The 15,205-nt window shown below is 38.0% G+C and overlaps 2 protein-coding genes across 7 annotated transcripts in view; one reads left to right on the top strand and one right to left on the bottom strand.

Moving 5' to 3' along the window:
* Positions 1 to 7,075, top strand: part of ERG (ETS transcription factor ERG) — a 49,486-nt gene extending 42,411 nt beyond the window's left edge. For both annotated transcript variants that reach the window (XM_063305351.1, XM_063305352.1), the window contains 4 exons: positions 147 to 215; positions 1,074 to 1,130; positions 3,937 to 3,984; positions 5,225 to 7,075. In XM_063305351.1, the coding sequence (XP_063161421.1) occupies positions 147 to 215; positions 1,074 to 1,130; positions 3,937 to 3,984; positions 5,225 to 5,745 (695 nt within the window). In that variant the 3' untranslated portion in view covers positions 5,746 to 7,075. The remainder of the gene's footprint in view (positions 1 to 146; positions 216 to 1,073; positions 1,131 to 3,936; positions 3,985 to 5,224) is intronic.
* The window catches only part of KCNJ15 (potassium inwardly rectifying channel subfamily J member 15), a 136,295-nt gene that overhangs the window by 64,667 nt on the left and 56,423 nt on the right, over positions 1 to 15,205 (bottom strand). The window lies entirely within an intron of this gene.

Here is a 15,205-nt window from a genome sequence, read left to right on the forward strand (position 1 = left end):
GTGATCATGTAATTATCAACCATGGTGAATATTTTGCCTTCAGGAATAATACGAATTTCAAGAACCATCAGAGGAGAGACAATTGGCCTAAAGCAGCATTCCTATTTTCTGTCAGATCTACTTATAGTGATTTCTTCTGCACACAGATATACCTTATGAACCAGCCAGGAGATCAGCATGGACAAGTCATGGTCATCCTGCTCCTCAGTCAAAAGGTAAAGTATAAACACCTATAATGTCTCTTTTCTAACTGAAAATCCAGTGGAAGTACCATAATTATTTCTAAGGCATTTCACCCTGATGAATTTCAAACTCTAAGCAATCATTATAGGTGTGAAATGTGAAAGGTCCCCTGTGCACGCACCAAGTCATGTCTGACCCTTTTGGGGGGATACCACTTTTGCAACATTTCCTTGGCAGACTATAGTGGGTATGGGACTTACATTTTAAAAAAAATGACTTTCATTATCTGATTAGAGAATTAGAGAATACATATTAATAAATTAGATTTCCATGGCGAAATCAAGAATATATTATGAAACTGTAATCAACAACTTCAGCTTCAAGGTTGCTGGAAGTTGGGTGGCATATACATTTAATGAATAATAATAGTTCAGCCAGAGAGCCAATGAGGTGTAATGGTTAAGGGGATGGACTATGAGCAGGAAAACACAATTCTAGTCCTCCCTTAGGCATGGAAGCCAGATGGATGACTTAGCCAGTCACTTCCTCTCAGGTTTTGTGACAACCAAACTAATTAGCAAAACTCTTCATTGCATCCTGCATTGATAATTTTGCTATAATTAGGCAAGCACAATGCAGAAACATGCAAATCCTCCAACAATGTTGGACAAATAACACACAAAAACTCTATCCATTCATTCACAGTGCCTGTTGTTCTGAAACCAATAGATTTCATATTATTTCTGTGAGATTATTATTAAACTACCAGTACTTCCACTCCAAAGAATATTGTTCTCTCCTTAATATAAGGGGAGGCATGATTATATGTCTCTTTGACATAGATGGTAATAAAGGATGATCAATGTGTTGGTTCTGTTGTGTGTTCTTAGCTGCCCAAGCATCATCTTCAGCTGTGACCAAAACAGAAGACCAGCGTCCTCAGTTGGGTATGTCTTTGGCTATGCAATTATGTTTTGTGTCCTAACAATGAGGTTCCTAAAGACTATACATAGTGTGAGCAGTATGGGCAGGTAGTAGTCATGTTATATCTAGACATAATCTAAGTATCTGTTCTATAGTGACATTGATATTTAATGTAGTGTATTATCTATTGTTTTTCAAAGTGTTTTAAAATAATGTAGATAGCTGTCATGCAGTAGTAGGGTAAGTAAATGTGATATGCAAAGCCAGTCTACTAAACTGAAAATGATATAAGGTCCTTGGCTTTGCAGCAGCACCTTTTGCCTGGGTTCATGAAGACTAAATCATATGTTTCATTAGCTTTATGCAGCATTCACAGTTTCAGAATAAGGACTGAAATAAAAATAATGTTTTTAACCTTAACGGATTGCCATGCAGAAAAAAACTTGACCCTTTGTGTATTATTTTGGAACTTAAACCTTTCCCTGAAGGACTTAGATAATTAGGACTATGGAAGGGCTCAGATATATCTCTATTTAAGAGAAAGATTCTGAATAAAATTTTATAGGTGACAGTACCTCCTACTAAACTTCCTATTGGAAAAGCACTGAATTTCATAGCAAAAACAGAAATTATATACAGTATATAACAGTGCTAATGTCATGTATACTCAGTCACTGAACATTCAGTGTTCTGTGTTATTCTGTAAATTAAAAAAAATACATCTTATTTCTTTTATTTTCTGTACACAGTTTTCCCTAAAATATATACTTTGTATGTATTATTCCCCCAATATATGCATTATTTTACAGAACTTTCCCAAATATACCACCAGGCCACCATGGATCTGACCTGGTCATCATGACCCAACAAACACAGGTGGTCACATGCTTGGTCTGGTTTTTATCTCAGGGCAATTGCAATGTCATCTGAGGGTGGAGAACATTACCATCATTAGTCTGATCAGTCTCTGAAGGCCTTCAGATTTCTGGAGTTTTGCCCTCCCCATAGCAGGGAGGCTGGACCTGTTACAACAATTCACCTCAGGTGCCTAATGGACCAAATCAGGTTTCAGAGGAAACTTGTCCCCCCATCCCCACCCCCTGAGGATCTGTTATGGAGTTCATCTGAAATTTTAATTTCTACTTGGAATTAGTGTCCAACAAGGTCCTTGGATCAAATTGGGTCTATGCAGTCTCTCTTTGTTCTTCAATCCCAGAGGGTACCTTGGTTTAAGGGAGGTGCTCTGGAACATGAAACAACAAATGAGACACCTAGAATACCACTGGAGAAAGATAAAGAATGAATTTGACCAAATATACATGAGAATCTATATTAGGGCCTATGATGATAAAAGTGGCGAAAAGGAATTATTTTTCTGCTCTTATCACAAGAGGTAATCACAATTATAGCCTTCTACTCTTTCTGCAAAAGCAGAATTTAGTTTTGACAGTGTGGCATATAGTTTTTAGTGGCCTGATATGCCTGCAGTTGTACTGCCATGAGTCAGCAAAAGGAGAGAGAAAAAGGGGAGAAGCTCAACTCTAGCCTTGAAGTGCAGTCTACTGTCATGGAGGCTGATGAACTAAACTGGCTGCTAGCCAGTACTGTTGTAGATCAGTGGTGGACAGCATTTCCATTGGTCCAGCCTGGTATTTAGGTGTTGGGGACAAGAGCCCTGGTAGGGACACCCACCTCCTCATTTGTTGAGGGACATGCTGCTGCTCTAATCCAAAATTGGAGAGAGAAAGTAGGAAAGGAGAGAAAATGAGGCGAGAAAACAAGAATGACAAAGGCTGTTGTAGAAGGGAGTGGGTGGAGAGAAAGGTGGACAGTAAAGTTGTGTGAGTGTGCAGAGCAGTTGTTAATTCCCAGACGGAAAGGGAAAAGAAAAGTCAATGGGTGGCTTTCCTGGAGGAAGAAAAGTGAAGTCTCAGTGAGACGAAATCTTCACACAAGCCCCAAGATGGGAAGGAAGGAGACGGCTGCCTTTGGCAAAGCCCTAGTTTTGGGGAAAGGACTAGGCAGAAGACTTCCACGAGAGGTTCTTCCCCCAGCAGAGGAGATGCAGACAGTGATCAACTGAGCAGATCCAAAGAAAGGAGACAAGGGGCACTGAGCACACTCATTTGTAAATCCAGCACATTTCTCCCCTTTTCTCTCTGATAAGCCCAGAAAAGTGGGAGGAAGTTAAGCATTTAAGAGGAATATCCTCTGGGAGAGAGACTTAAGAATAAACCCGACACCGCGTAGAAGGATCTTGTTGTAAAAATCTGTTGTAAATAGTTTTTTCTGTATACAGTAAAGAAGAAGCATAAAAACCTCCACTCTTGTCTTTCCTGTGTCAGATGCCACCTATGTAAACCCAAATACACTCCTAGATCTAAAAGAACCCAGTCTACTTGGACAGGCAGACATTCTATTATAACTTTCCTGTCAGTGGAATGGTGATGATGCTGGGAGAGGGATTAAGGTACTTATTCCCAACTCTGTCCATTTCTCTTCATGCTCCAAAGCCCTCATATTTATGTCATGATGGCAATAAAACTGATTAAATAAAACTTGACTAATGAAACCATCCTAGCTTAACTAAGGAGTATAATCAAGCAGAGAAAATTTTGCTGTAATCTGTCTTCATATAACTACTTGAATATGAGTATCTAAGTATATTTGTTTTAAATGATCTAAAGTAACCTACCTCACAAATAACATATAGAATACCTAAACTAGCAATATTATCATCATACACATTAATCCTCCACATTTATCTTGGAAACATTTTTAAAGTTCTTACGTAATTTTGGCTTCTGTCTGTTTTTTATCTCGACTTAGATCCTTACCAAATTCTTGGTCCAACAAGCAGTCGTCTTGCAAATCCAGGTATGATAAAATATTAATGCTTTTGCAATTTTATCTACAAAAATGAAATGTATTACCCAAAAAATTAGAGTGATGAAAGCTAATATTCCTATATTATTACTATGAGTCTGTCATTGTCAAAATCATGTTTAATTTTAATTACAGGAGAAAAATGCAAAGGAAGAAAAGTCTTGAAAAGTTCTACCAATGTATCACTGAGTGTTTTTGAAAAGCTGCTTTTTTTAAGACCATGTTTGTACATCAGATGGAGTCTGCAGCATGAGAAAAACAAGTACAGGTTCTGAGAATTTTTAGTATGGCTGCTTGGATCCTGGCAAAATTATCTGGATTACTTAAAACAAGGATTAGCAATGCAGGGGCTTTAAGTTTATATGTGTATTGATGCATATGTTTACATAAATTTACTGATAAATTATATCTCTGAATGACTATCCTGATACACACTTGTCCCAAAGGTTATCTACTTCTGATGTAAAAGTAAGTGACTATCAAGGCAAGGTATAAATCAGCAGCCATACTGCAAAATAAACTTACAGGATTAGTCAACACATAGAGCAATTTTTTAAAAACTTTTCTTTTAAAAGTAAGTGAAATTTGATCTTTCTAAGTAAGAAAGAGAAAACATGGTCTCCTGTGGAACCTGGCAAGGTACAATACCTAACTTTAATGGGGCTAAACTTTCAAGATTCACATGCTGTGGATGATGAATCATGAATTATATACAAGGGATAGGAATTGCGATGGTTTGAGGTCCTTTTTTGCCTTTTTCATGAACACATGTAAGAAAGCTTTGGATGGAAGTGTGTATAAATAATTGTGATCTCAATTGCCTATCTCCTGTCTTCCCCATATATTCTTTAACTGTTTCTAGCAGGGAAGGCAGGTAAATCAGCGGAGGAACAGGGAAAGGGCAGCAGAGAAGTCACCCTAGAGCTAGATGTAGTTTATGGACCACTGTTTCATACATGGGCTAGACCAGTGTTTCCCAAATCTGGGTAAATTACCCAAAATTGTTTTTTCTTTGGGTAATGGGTTCATGTGGGGTTACGCAATCACAACAGGGGCATTTAAATTGACTTAAAGTGTTTTACCTACATTGGGTAAAAAGGACTTTCTGATAAGCAGTTTTGGGTAGTGAAGGAAAAGGATTGGCAAGCACTGGGCTAGACGGTCTTTCAGTTAATTTCTGATACAATGTCTCTAATGATTCTTCTTCCGTTTTTTTTTTTCCTGCCTCCAGGAAGTGGGCAGATACAGCTATGGCAGTTTTTGTTGGAGCTCTTGTCAGATAGCTCCAATTCTAACTGCATCACCTGGGAAGGTACCAATGGAGAGTTCAAGATGACAGACCCCGATGAAGTTGCACGACGCTGGGGAGAAAGGAAGAGCAAACCCAATATGAACTATGACAAGCTCAGTCGTGCTCTCCGTTATTATTATGACAAAAATATAATGACTAAAGTCCATGGTAAGCGTTATGCCTACAAATTTGACTTCCATGGAATTGCTCAAGCCCTTCAGCCACATCCTCCAGAATCATCCATCTATAAATATCCATCAGATCTGCCCTACATGAGTTCCTATCATGCACACCCCCAGAAAATGAACTTCGTTGCTCCTCACTCTCCTGCTTTGCCTGTTACTTCTTCCAACTTTTTTGCTGGACCCAGTCCATACTGGAATTCACCAACTGGAAGTATCTATCCTAACTCTAGGCTCCCAACCACTCATATGCCTTCTCACCTTGGCACTTACTACTAAAGAGGGAAAAATATTTTAAAGGATATTTTTTCCTGGAATACAAGGAATTACAGCCAGAGAATCTGAACAGCCTGAAAGACTGACAGCATTGACCAGGATATAAAACAAACTTTTATATATATAAAGATTAAAAAGTGTAAAGATGCTACTAAATATGTTGACATCAAATCTAAACATGAAATAATGAAATACACTTCTAGGTAAACGTTTGTAATGAAACTAGAATATGGGGCCAGAAGAGATTTATAAGATTGTATGTCTTTTTTCATATCACAGTAAAGCAATATAAGGATAATTCTATTATGAACTTGGATACAGTACATGAATATATAAATGCATAAAAAAGCTAACTGTATTTTTTTTACAAAAAACAAATATGTAAAAAGTGGGATAAATATTTGTCTAGAGCAGAACCTGATTCTGAGTACAAAGGTTTTGGTTGGGATAAAGTGGCATGTATTTCATTAAGAGGGAAGGATCAGCTATTTCAAAACTGTGAACATAATGCAAGCTAAGGTTTCTTGATAATGTTACAGAGCTCTGAGCCAAATATTGGGATTGAGAATGTGCTAAGGGCAAGTGTATGATTATAGACTAAGGGTTAAAATACCAGGAAGTTCTCCTGTGCAAGCCCTGTTGCAATCAATAGGAGCTCACAAGAGCACTGCTGTAACCCTGTGTCTGATAAAATGTAGAGGAAAGGAGTAGGACGGCACGGGGTGATAAAGGTGAAGGAGAAGGCATTTCCTCTAAAGATGGGGAAAACGGACAGTTTTTGAACTGAAGAATTGTTTGCTTGGACATGAGAAATACCATACTATGTATTAAGCCATTTTCAGTATTATCGAAGAAAAAACTTTATTTTTGAGTCAGAAAAGGGGAAATAGTGGTAATCAAAGTATGCATCTCTCTATAAAGATGTAAAACTGGAATTGTGTGATATTTAAAATAACACGTCGAACCTCATACTTCTTAAGGGAAGTTGTTGTCTACTAATTGAAAATGACAGAACCCAATTGCCAATAGATATATTTGTTAGGCAGCGCCAGTTTTTCTTTCCGAGTCGCGAACGCTGTGCGTTTGTCAGAATGAATTATACAAGTCAGTGTTATTTTTTTCTTTTGATATAATAATTATATAACTTATGCATTTATACACTACGAGTTGATCTCGGCCAACCAAAGACATAGAAAAGGACAATCAGAAATACTGTGGCCTTGAACTTTAACTCTGTATGCTTCATGTTTACATTATGAACTTAACTAGTACTTAGAAAGCAGAATGTATGTAATAAAATAAGCTTGGCCTAGCATGGCAATTCAGACTCTCACTGTTGTCTGCATTTTCATCTTTATGAAGAAAAAAACCTGTTTTCTTTCAGATATATAAAAATAAATGTTTTAAAAAATTGGTTTATATTTTGATTTTCAAAAACACAATTTTGAAATGAAATAAGAACATACTCACTGTTACTTCATCCTCTACAAATTCAACTGTAGCAGTAATCATTACGATTTGGAAAATCAGATCCAGACCAGATGGTGGAATTGACAGGTGTGCTAAAAGGACATTTGGTTATTTGCAGAATTTCTGATGTGCTTCTGTTGTTAATTTTGATCTGGAAATACTCAAAATCCTTGAACATTTCTTTATATATAAATCTGGAGCAGAGTTTCCCATTCCATTGTATGGACTGCTGCCTGTTAGGTCACATTCATTTTCAGTGTGTTAATATTGTGTTGTACAAATTCTAATGATAATAAGGAAGATTAAATGATAATTATAAGGGAGAACAAGAGAAAGCAACAGCTATGTTCTCCCTGTATCTCTTATTTCTGCCTTAAAGAACTGCAAATAGAACACTACTCCTTTCCTCATTAACCCATATTTAGTTCCCGGCTCCCTTGTTCGATAAGGCAATCTTCTCTGCCTCTCACCACTGTTATACTGTATAACGGTTCTGTTCTATTCTCCTTTTTTAAAAATGTATTTATCTATATCTTCCATTGGCACAAGGAACCCAAATAAAATTATGGCCAAAAAGTTTTTAAAAAAAACCAGAATACACAGAAAGAGTCCAAAGAATATTACTATGGATTTCATTTTGAATAAACTTACTTAAAATATCAAATTCCTTGTTACAATGTGTTTTTATGATATGAAGGACTTGCATTTGTCTGTGATAAATGTATAGCTGGATGTGTGATCATTAGTGTTTTCTTCTTCTCCATATACATATTTATTGAAACCATTTTTAATTTTATCATTTTTTTTCACATATCTACTTTATATTCTTCCAATATATCAGCCTCATAGATTTTATAGAATAGTATTTACTCCAAGCATGATTATTTGCTCAAAACAAAAACAATTCAGGTACCTCCGAGGCTTGACTGTTCACTTGACTCTTTGCACTTTTTCAACTAAACAGGATATTTAGCCAAGCCTAATAATTAGGTAAAATGTTATAAAATCTATCTTAAATTTTGCCATGCAAAAGAGGTGCAGAAATTCCATAGCTTGTGAGAAAGTAGAATTTTCCCAGCTCAGCCCAATACATTTTGCTCTCTGCAACCAGATACACCTGGCAGTAAGTTTCTTCATCTTGCAAAATGGCAGGGCCAGGCTGAATTTAATCGATAGCTGAGCCATCAGTCAGCTGTTGAGGGAAAAAGGAGGCAGTAAAAAAATAAAATGAAATTTTAAAAATTCACCCATTAGGAAACAGAGGAAATAGATATTCTCTTTATAATCAGGTGTTTCCTGCACAAAGAGACACTCTCAGGTTATTAGGTATGATGGAATATGAATTAAATCAAACTATTCTGAGCTACAGGTTAGGCTGTCTGTAATATTAGGCCTGCCAGAAGTTGAAACTGGACAATATTAGATACAGTAAACTTTCTCCCATGATATTGGATCAAAGACCTAATTCAAAATGTGCAAGTTCTAAGATTATGTCATATCATTTCTTATTCTTGAAATAGCAATATCTGATTTTAAAAAGGCAAGGGACTTAACTCAGAGTTTGTTAAAGTTCTAATTCCAGGATGTTTCTTTTTTAAAGAAGCAAAATGTTTAATATTAAAGTCATTTCAAGTTTTAACTCCTACATTGCTTGCATGTCCACAGTGTGTTGCTTGGCTTGGGATTCTCATGTTCAGATAATGGGTTACTAATATCTGAGCTTTTGATCCTTTTAGTTTATATTCTGGGAACTTTGTTCCTTTGATTTCATAAATGTGTTTTAAGATACTCATTTAAGCCAGTCTATCTCTCTGTAGTTGAGTGGTTGCTAACCCTATCAAGTTTTTACTAAGATACATGATTTTTAAAATTGTACTTTTAACTCAGAATAAAGGTGTTGCTGTTTCACAGTGTTTGGTGTAACTACTTCCTTGGTTTGAGTTCCTACAATATACTTAAATCTTGAGTAGACCTAGAACAATCAATTTTGTTTTTTATCACACTTCTTGTATTTTTAGCATGTGTTTAAGAGGGATTTTGATGATGATGTCTTGTTTTAACACAGTGCTGCAAGCACTGAATTGGTAGAGCAGATCTAGGGAAAGTACAGGTTGTACTTAGAGTATTGATCTTGTAGGTATTGTCAAATCAACTTACATAGATTGATACAGTTCCACCTTAACTGCAAGCTGTGTAATCTTACTATACTTTGGATGCCAAGTTCCACTTCCAGGGGCCCTTGCTCTTGATTTTATTGTTCCTCTGTTTCAAAATCTAGCCTTTCTGCATTATGCCTGACCTCTTAAAATAAATGGAGAGCTTGTTCCTGTTGGCATAGTGTGCTATTCACTCTCTCTTAGGCAACTAATTGTCCCCCATTACATGGAAATTTCATGTTCAGAGTCCCCCAATGGGAGATGGGCGGGGACAAATTGGATAAATAAATAAATGTTTTACTACAGATCTGTATCAAAATGGTATTTGTTTTCAGAAACAAAGTTCCTGGTTATTGATGTTCTTAATCTTTAGTTCCATTTCAAAATCTGGCCGGAATTTCAAACTTTTAAGTTTGTTGGTATCTTTAAAAAATTACTTCAAGATATATATTGAGGGACATTTTATTAGCTTACTGTAAATTTTAATGCAATGCAAATCAGTTCAAAATGCAAAATAGCTTTTCCTTATTTGGGGGAGAAGAACATTACTGGTTTTGTGACCATGGCACTTATTATACTTCTCCCTGCTAGAATACTATTTAAAAAGTTTTCAGTGAAATTTATGTTTGTATTCCCCAACCCCCAACCCTCAGTATATGAGTAGGAAGAGTTGCATTTCATTTCATATGAATAGCTAGAATTGCATTCTCAACGCATTTCTGAGCATGGGGATTGTAACCTTGCAGGAATTCCTGCCACTGTCAAGCATGCAGACTTCCACAGTCTTCTTCCTTTTCTGGAGAAATATTATGGCAAGTAGTTACATTATATTTTGAATTTGGCTTTGAAATTATCTGCATAGTTGGCTTTAGCTTGGCAACCTCTCTCAAAATCTCCACAAAACTTTCAGATTCTCCTACTGTATGTATTTTAGAGAAATTGAGCAACCTATAAGCCATTGGCTTTGAGTGCATTTTTGTGCATCCAGTATAGAATTCTATGTAAGATAACCAGAACAACATAGCATTTTAAGGGAAGCCAAATATAATTGTACATTTATATACTAATAATTTTCATGGATTTTGCAATAGTTTCAGTGTCATTAGCCATGGTACCTGAGATCTGTGATGGTTACAGTTAGAGTTAGGTATTCTTTAAGATACAATATACTGTATCAAGAACAAATTAACACTACTTTTGTGACAGTGTATATGCACATGCTCTGCAAGTAGAAGATAGTGACTCATAACAATCCTGGAAGCCCACCAACCATCAGTGCAGCTGACAAATTAGTGGGGTTATGATAATTACTATATGCACTACTGTATTCTACACCAGCTGTAGCTTCCAAGTGATCTTCAAGGGCAGCCATGTGTAGAGCCAGAAAAGAGGTGACTGAGTCATGAATGACTCTGAATAGGCCTTCCAAATCCAGGAAGAGGTGCAGTTGGCAGATAGGACAGATTTGTGCAAAGGCCTTCTGAGCCAAAGCTACCACCTGCTCTACAAGCAACAATCATGTCTCTAGAGGATCCAGGTTGAACATCAGTTCTGCCTGCGGCAAGTCAACCCATCCAGAGCCAAAGATAGAAAAAGCTCTGGATCCAAATCCATTCATCCATCTCCTGAGAGGTCTTAACCAGGAGGGACATGGTTCTGATGAATACATGACAGGTGCCTTAAACAGTCCTCACAGCAGTCCTTCAAGTAATCTTCCAACCTATCTTTCCCTAAGAAGGACTGGGGTACCTTAAACATGGCCACCAGATGGTAATTCATGGATATAATTAGGGTGGAATAATTACATTTTGCTGCTCTTATTCCACAGTGAACCCTTATTCATGTTCAATTAGATTTACTCTTTGTCTTCTTCCAACAGTGCTCAAGGCATTGATTTGAATGCTTCATCTCCAGAATGAAAATGAGGGGTCCTGTGGAATCCATGTGCAGGGAGAGGTCCCATAGAAACAATCCAATCCAAGGCCACCACTAATTCCAAGAGGTGACTTAGACTTCAATCAAGCTTGAACCTACCTGGGACTTGGGTTGAGGTGGATGGAGCCCTTGTTGGATGTATTTTTTATTGAGTGACCAGATCCCATCTTGCTTTGTTTTGCATTATGTTTTTATTTCTTATTATATTGTGATCCTCCCAGAGTCAGTTTGGAGTTGGACAGTGCCCAAATTAAATGAAATAAATACAAATAAATAAATGAACTGTGTATCAGAACCTCAAGGACTTCCTCAAGCACGCTTTGCAATACAATAGGGTCCATCAAGTGCCTATGGCAGACTCATTGAGTGAGTCATAGTTTCCTGTAGGAGGGAGCAGGTATGGAGAGCCCCAAAGCAATCAAAGAGCGTTCCATCCATGACAAAGGACAAATAGTGATATCCCCAACTCCATATCATGTCACCACTGCCCTGAGAGAAAACCCAACAGTACCACAACATCCATTGTTTAAACAAAATCATAGAATTAGATGATGCTCTACTTCAATAAATATGTTAGTTATTTTTCCCTGACTGAAACCTGTTTACCTTTTTGGTTTCATATTATGCATTTGTCCAAATAAAGTAAGTAATTTGGTCTTTCTAACTCCAATATTTGGATGATTTCACAGAACAGCTCTTGTTCATAAGTAGAATGGGTGCTTTATTAGAAATCCACAGTGAAAAAAAGAATATCAATTTAGCCTAGTAATAGCTGCTTCATCTAACACACTCTCTCACACAGCGCATACTCTATGCAAATCAAAGCAGAAAGGTCTGAGCCACCATTTCTTCTAGTCCCATTTAAGCTAGAGATGCCAGGGATGCAGATTGTGTGCTCTTTTACTAAGCTACACTTCCTTTGTTATTGCATGATGGAATATTCATTGTCAGAAGACCTCAGAATAAATAGCACACACCTTCCTTCCTTCCTCAATTGCTTCCTTCAGTTGTATGGAATTCACTCCATATAAAGCAAGTAAGCTTTCCATAAGCAATATTTTAAAAATGACTTCCCAGAATGATCTGCTCAATTATTGCATAGGGCCTTTCCCCATTTGCTCCTAATCACAGGACAGTCATGCCCCACTGTCACATATTAAGGTTACAGCAGCAGAGACAATCTGCTCTGTGCATGTTTTCTGCTTGCCACATGGGCACCTTTGCCATTATCCATTTCCAAGCAGTCCTGGCAGTCCTGTAGGGGTGTGCCTTCCACACAATCCAATCAAAATTTGTAGGCACTCTCTTATAAATAGGCAAAATGTGTTTAGTTTTGCATGTAAAGGCAGATACTTCCTGGGAAACACTTGGTACTGAGCTCTTAGGATGAAACCTGGAAATATGCCAGTCCAGTCAATTAGATCCAGAAGGGGGCATAATTGGTACACAAGGTAGATAAATTGGTGCATAAAGTCCTCCTGCTCAGCAGCCACTTGCTCTTCAAGCAAGAGTAGAAAGTCCAGGAAGACCCCCAAATTATGTGCCAGTTCTGTCTAGGAAAGTGCCCACCAAAACTAAAGTTGGAAGTTTCCCACAGTGAAGGATCCATGGATCTACAACTTTTCAGTCTTTCCAGGGTTCAGCCTGAGTCTGTTCCTCCCCATCAAGAACATAACAGAATTCAGAAATTTCAACAGCATCACTCGGTCTGCCAGAGATCAAGATATACAATTGGGAATCATCTGCATATTGATGATACCTGACCTCATGCCAGCAGATGAGCTTTCCCAGCAGTTTCATGAAGATGTAACAATAAAACTAAGAAACACCAATGTAATAAAAACCAAGTGAACAGAATAAGGAGAGGGTCATTTACACAAAGGACTCTACAACTTCAGGGGCTTGTCACGTACACAGGGTTGAAAGGTCACACTATAACTAGCTGGTTTATGCCTGTCCTTCCTGCCTCTTTTCCAGGTTGGCACTCCATAATGCATAGACAATTCTCTTATCCTAAATCTGCCTGTGCACTATTCACCATGGAAGAGAGCACAATCAGTCATCACTAGTCCAAAAAAATGCAACATTACCTCTGTCAGTAATTGTCCCAAAACAATCTGGTGCCATTGCATACATAACAAGACAGAATTGTCCATGTATCATTTTTTTTTCTAGAATGATGCTGTTCCCCTCCTTCTGTTAAGTTACCAGTAGCAACCAAGCACTTTGATTTGTCTTGAATACTAGGCATTTATGGGTTTGACTCTGCTGTTTGAATAGCAGTGAGTAGAGAGCCAGCTGGCAAAGCAACTTGCAATTGTGAGTGTTAGTAGCAGTGGCTAGATGCTAAAAGAGGGAGAAGAGGGACCATGAACCTGAAGTAGGCCATAGAAGGGCTTCCCCTCTGTCTGCATTCTTCTTTTTCTAGAAGCAGTGTTATGTTTATATGAAAACCAAACCCAACTATTTTATCTTTGTGGTCTACTACTACTACTACTAACCCTACTATTCTGAGCTTGCCCAATGCTGGTGACAAGTGATGTATCTTCCATTCTCCCATTACCAGTGTTGGTGATGGTTATGCTGTCTCTTCCCTGCAACCGTCTTTAGTGAGCATGCTAAGGAGGGAAGCATCACATTCAGAATATAAAGCTTCATTTATAGTCTATGTTGATGGGAAGTATCAGAAAATGAGACAAAAGATCAGGGACAGATGCACCTATAGCACTGGACACCAATTCCAAGAAATGTAAAAGTACTATGGCCCCAAGGCATCAGTGTCAGTAAACAGGTCTTTGAGTAGAAGCTTAATGGTGTAGAAAGAAGACAGTATAAAACCACAAACAGGTATCTACCCCATCCATATAAAGAGCAATACATAGTGTGCAGCTGATACCACACACATGTCAGCACTACCAAGAACTGGAATGGAACATGTAGGCATTCATAGTAATTTTTAGGAGAATATAACATAGTTCCATAGAATAAAGGCATGGATTTGCCACATTATCTCACAGGCAGTTAAAATAAAGTCAGGTGGGCCATACCACCAACTAGGGTCAGGAAGAAGAAACAATAGTGGAGTATAAGATGAAGAATGCAGAGCTCTCCAGACTACTTCAGAGCCACCAGCATAGCATCCAATCCAACAATACTGGTGGAGATTCCACCTTGGAATACATAATTGATCAAGGTTGCATCTTGCTTACCTTCAACCTGGGCTAGGTGTGGCAGGTGGGTGGAGTACTAAAACAGAACCTACAACCCAGATTGAAAAGTATGAGGTCTAGGCAGTCCACAAACTGATATAAGGCATTTCCCAGTTTTTCCAAAGGTTCACAAGGAGGGTTTCGGCAGATTTACAAGAACATGAGAGCATCCCCCATCTATCACAAATTCACCCAGCAAACAATACCGTCTGGCAAACAGTAGCTCCCCCCCATTCCTCTTACCTGGAAATGGTAATCTAGCTTGGCTTGCTGCAAATAACCTGAAATCTGCTGTTTCCTTTCCAAAAAGTGAACACGTTAGGCACTCTGATCCTTCATGGCCCTGTAAATGCTGCTTTTAGCCTTTTGAATTTTGGCTGGGCCTCATCTGTGATACAGACAAGCTTCTTCTTCTACAGATTCTTTGAAATATGGCTGAATATGAAGGCTGACTGAAGCTCCTTCTCCACCAACCATGATCTTAGGATGAGGTGCAGCATGGCTTCCACCTCCTCTTGTCAGGAGGTCTGTGTACTCAATGCCACGCACAATGATACTGCTGGGTGTTGCTGGCCTATTTTTATACCAAGCTGTCACCTGGGAGTGGTGTCACCTGGCAAAAAGTAGAAATGATACGTGAATAGCTAGTACAATCACATTTCAATACCGCCTTAATTCTCAGAGCAAAGCACT

This window comes from Candoia aspera, chromosome 5, assembly GCF_035149785.1.
Source record: "Candoia aspera isolate rCanAsp1 chromosome 5, rCanAsp1.hap2, whole genome shotgun sequence".
Classification (NCBI taxonomy): Eukaryota; Metazoa; Chordata; class Lepidosauria; order Squamata; family Boidae; genus Candoia; species Candoia aspera.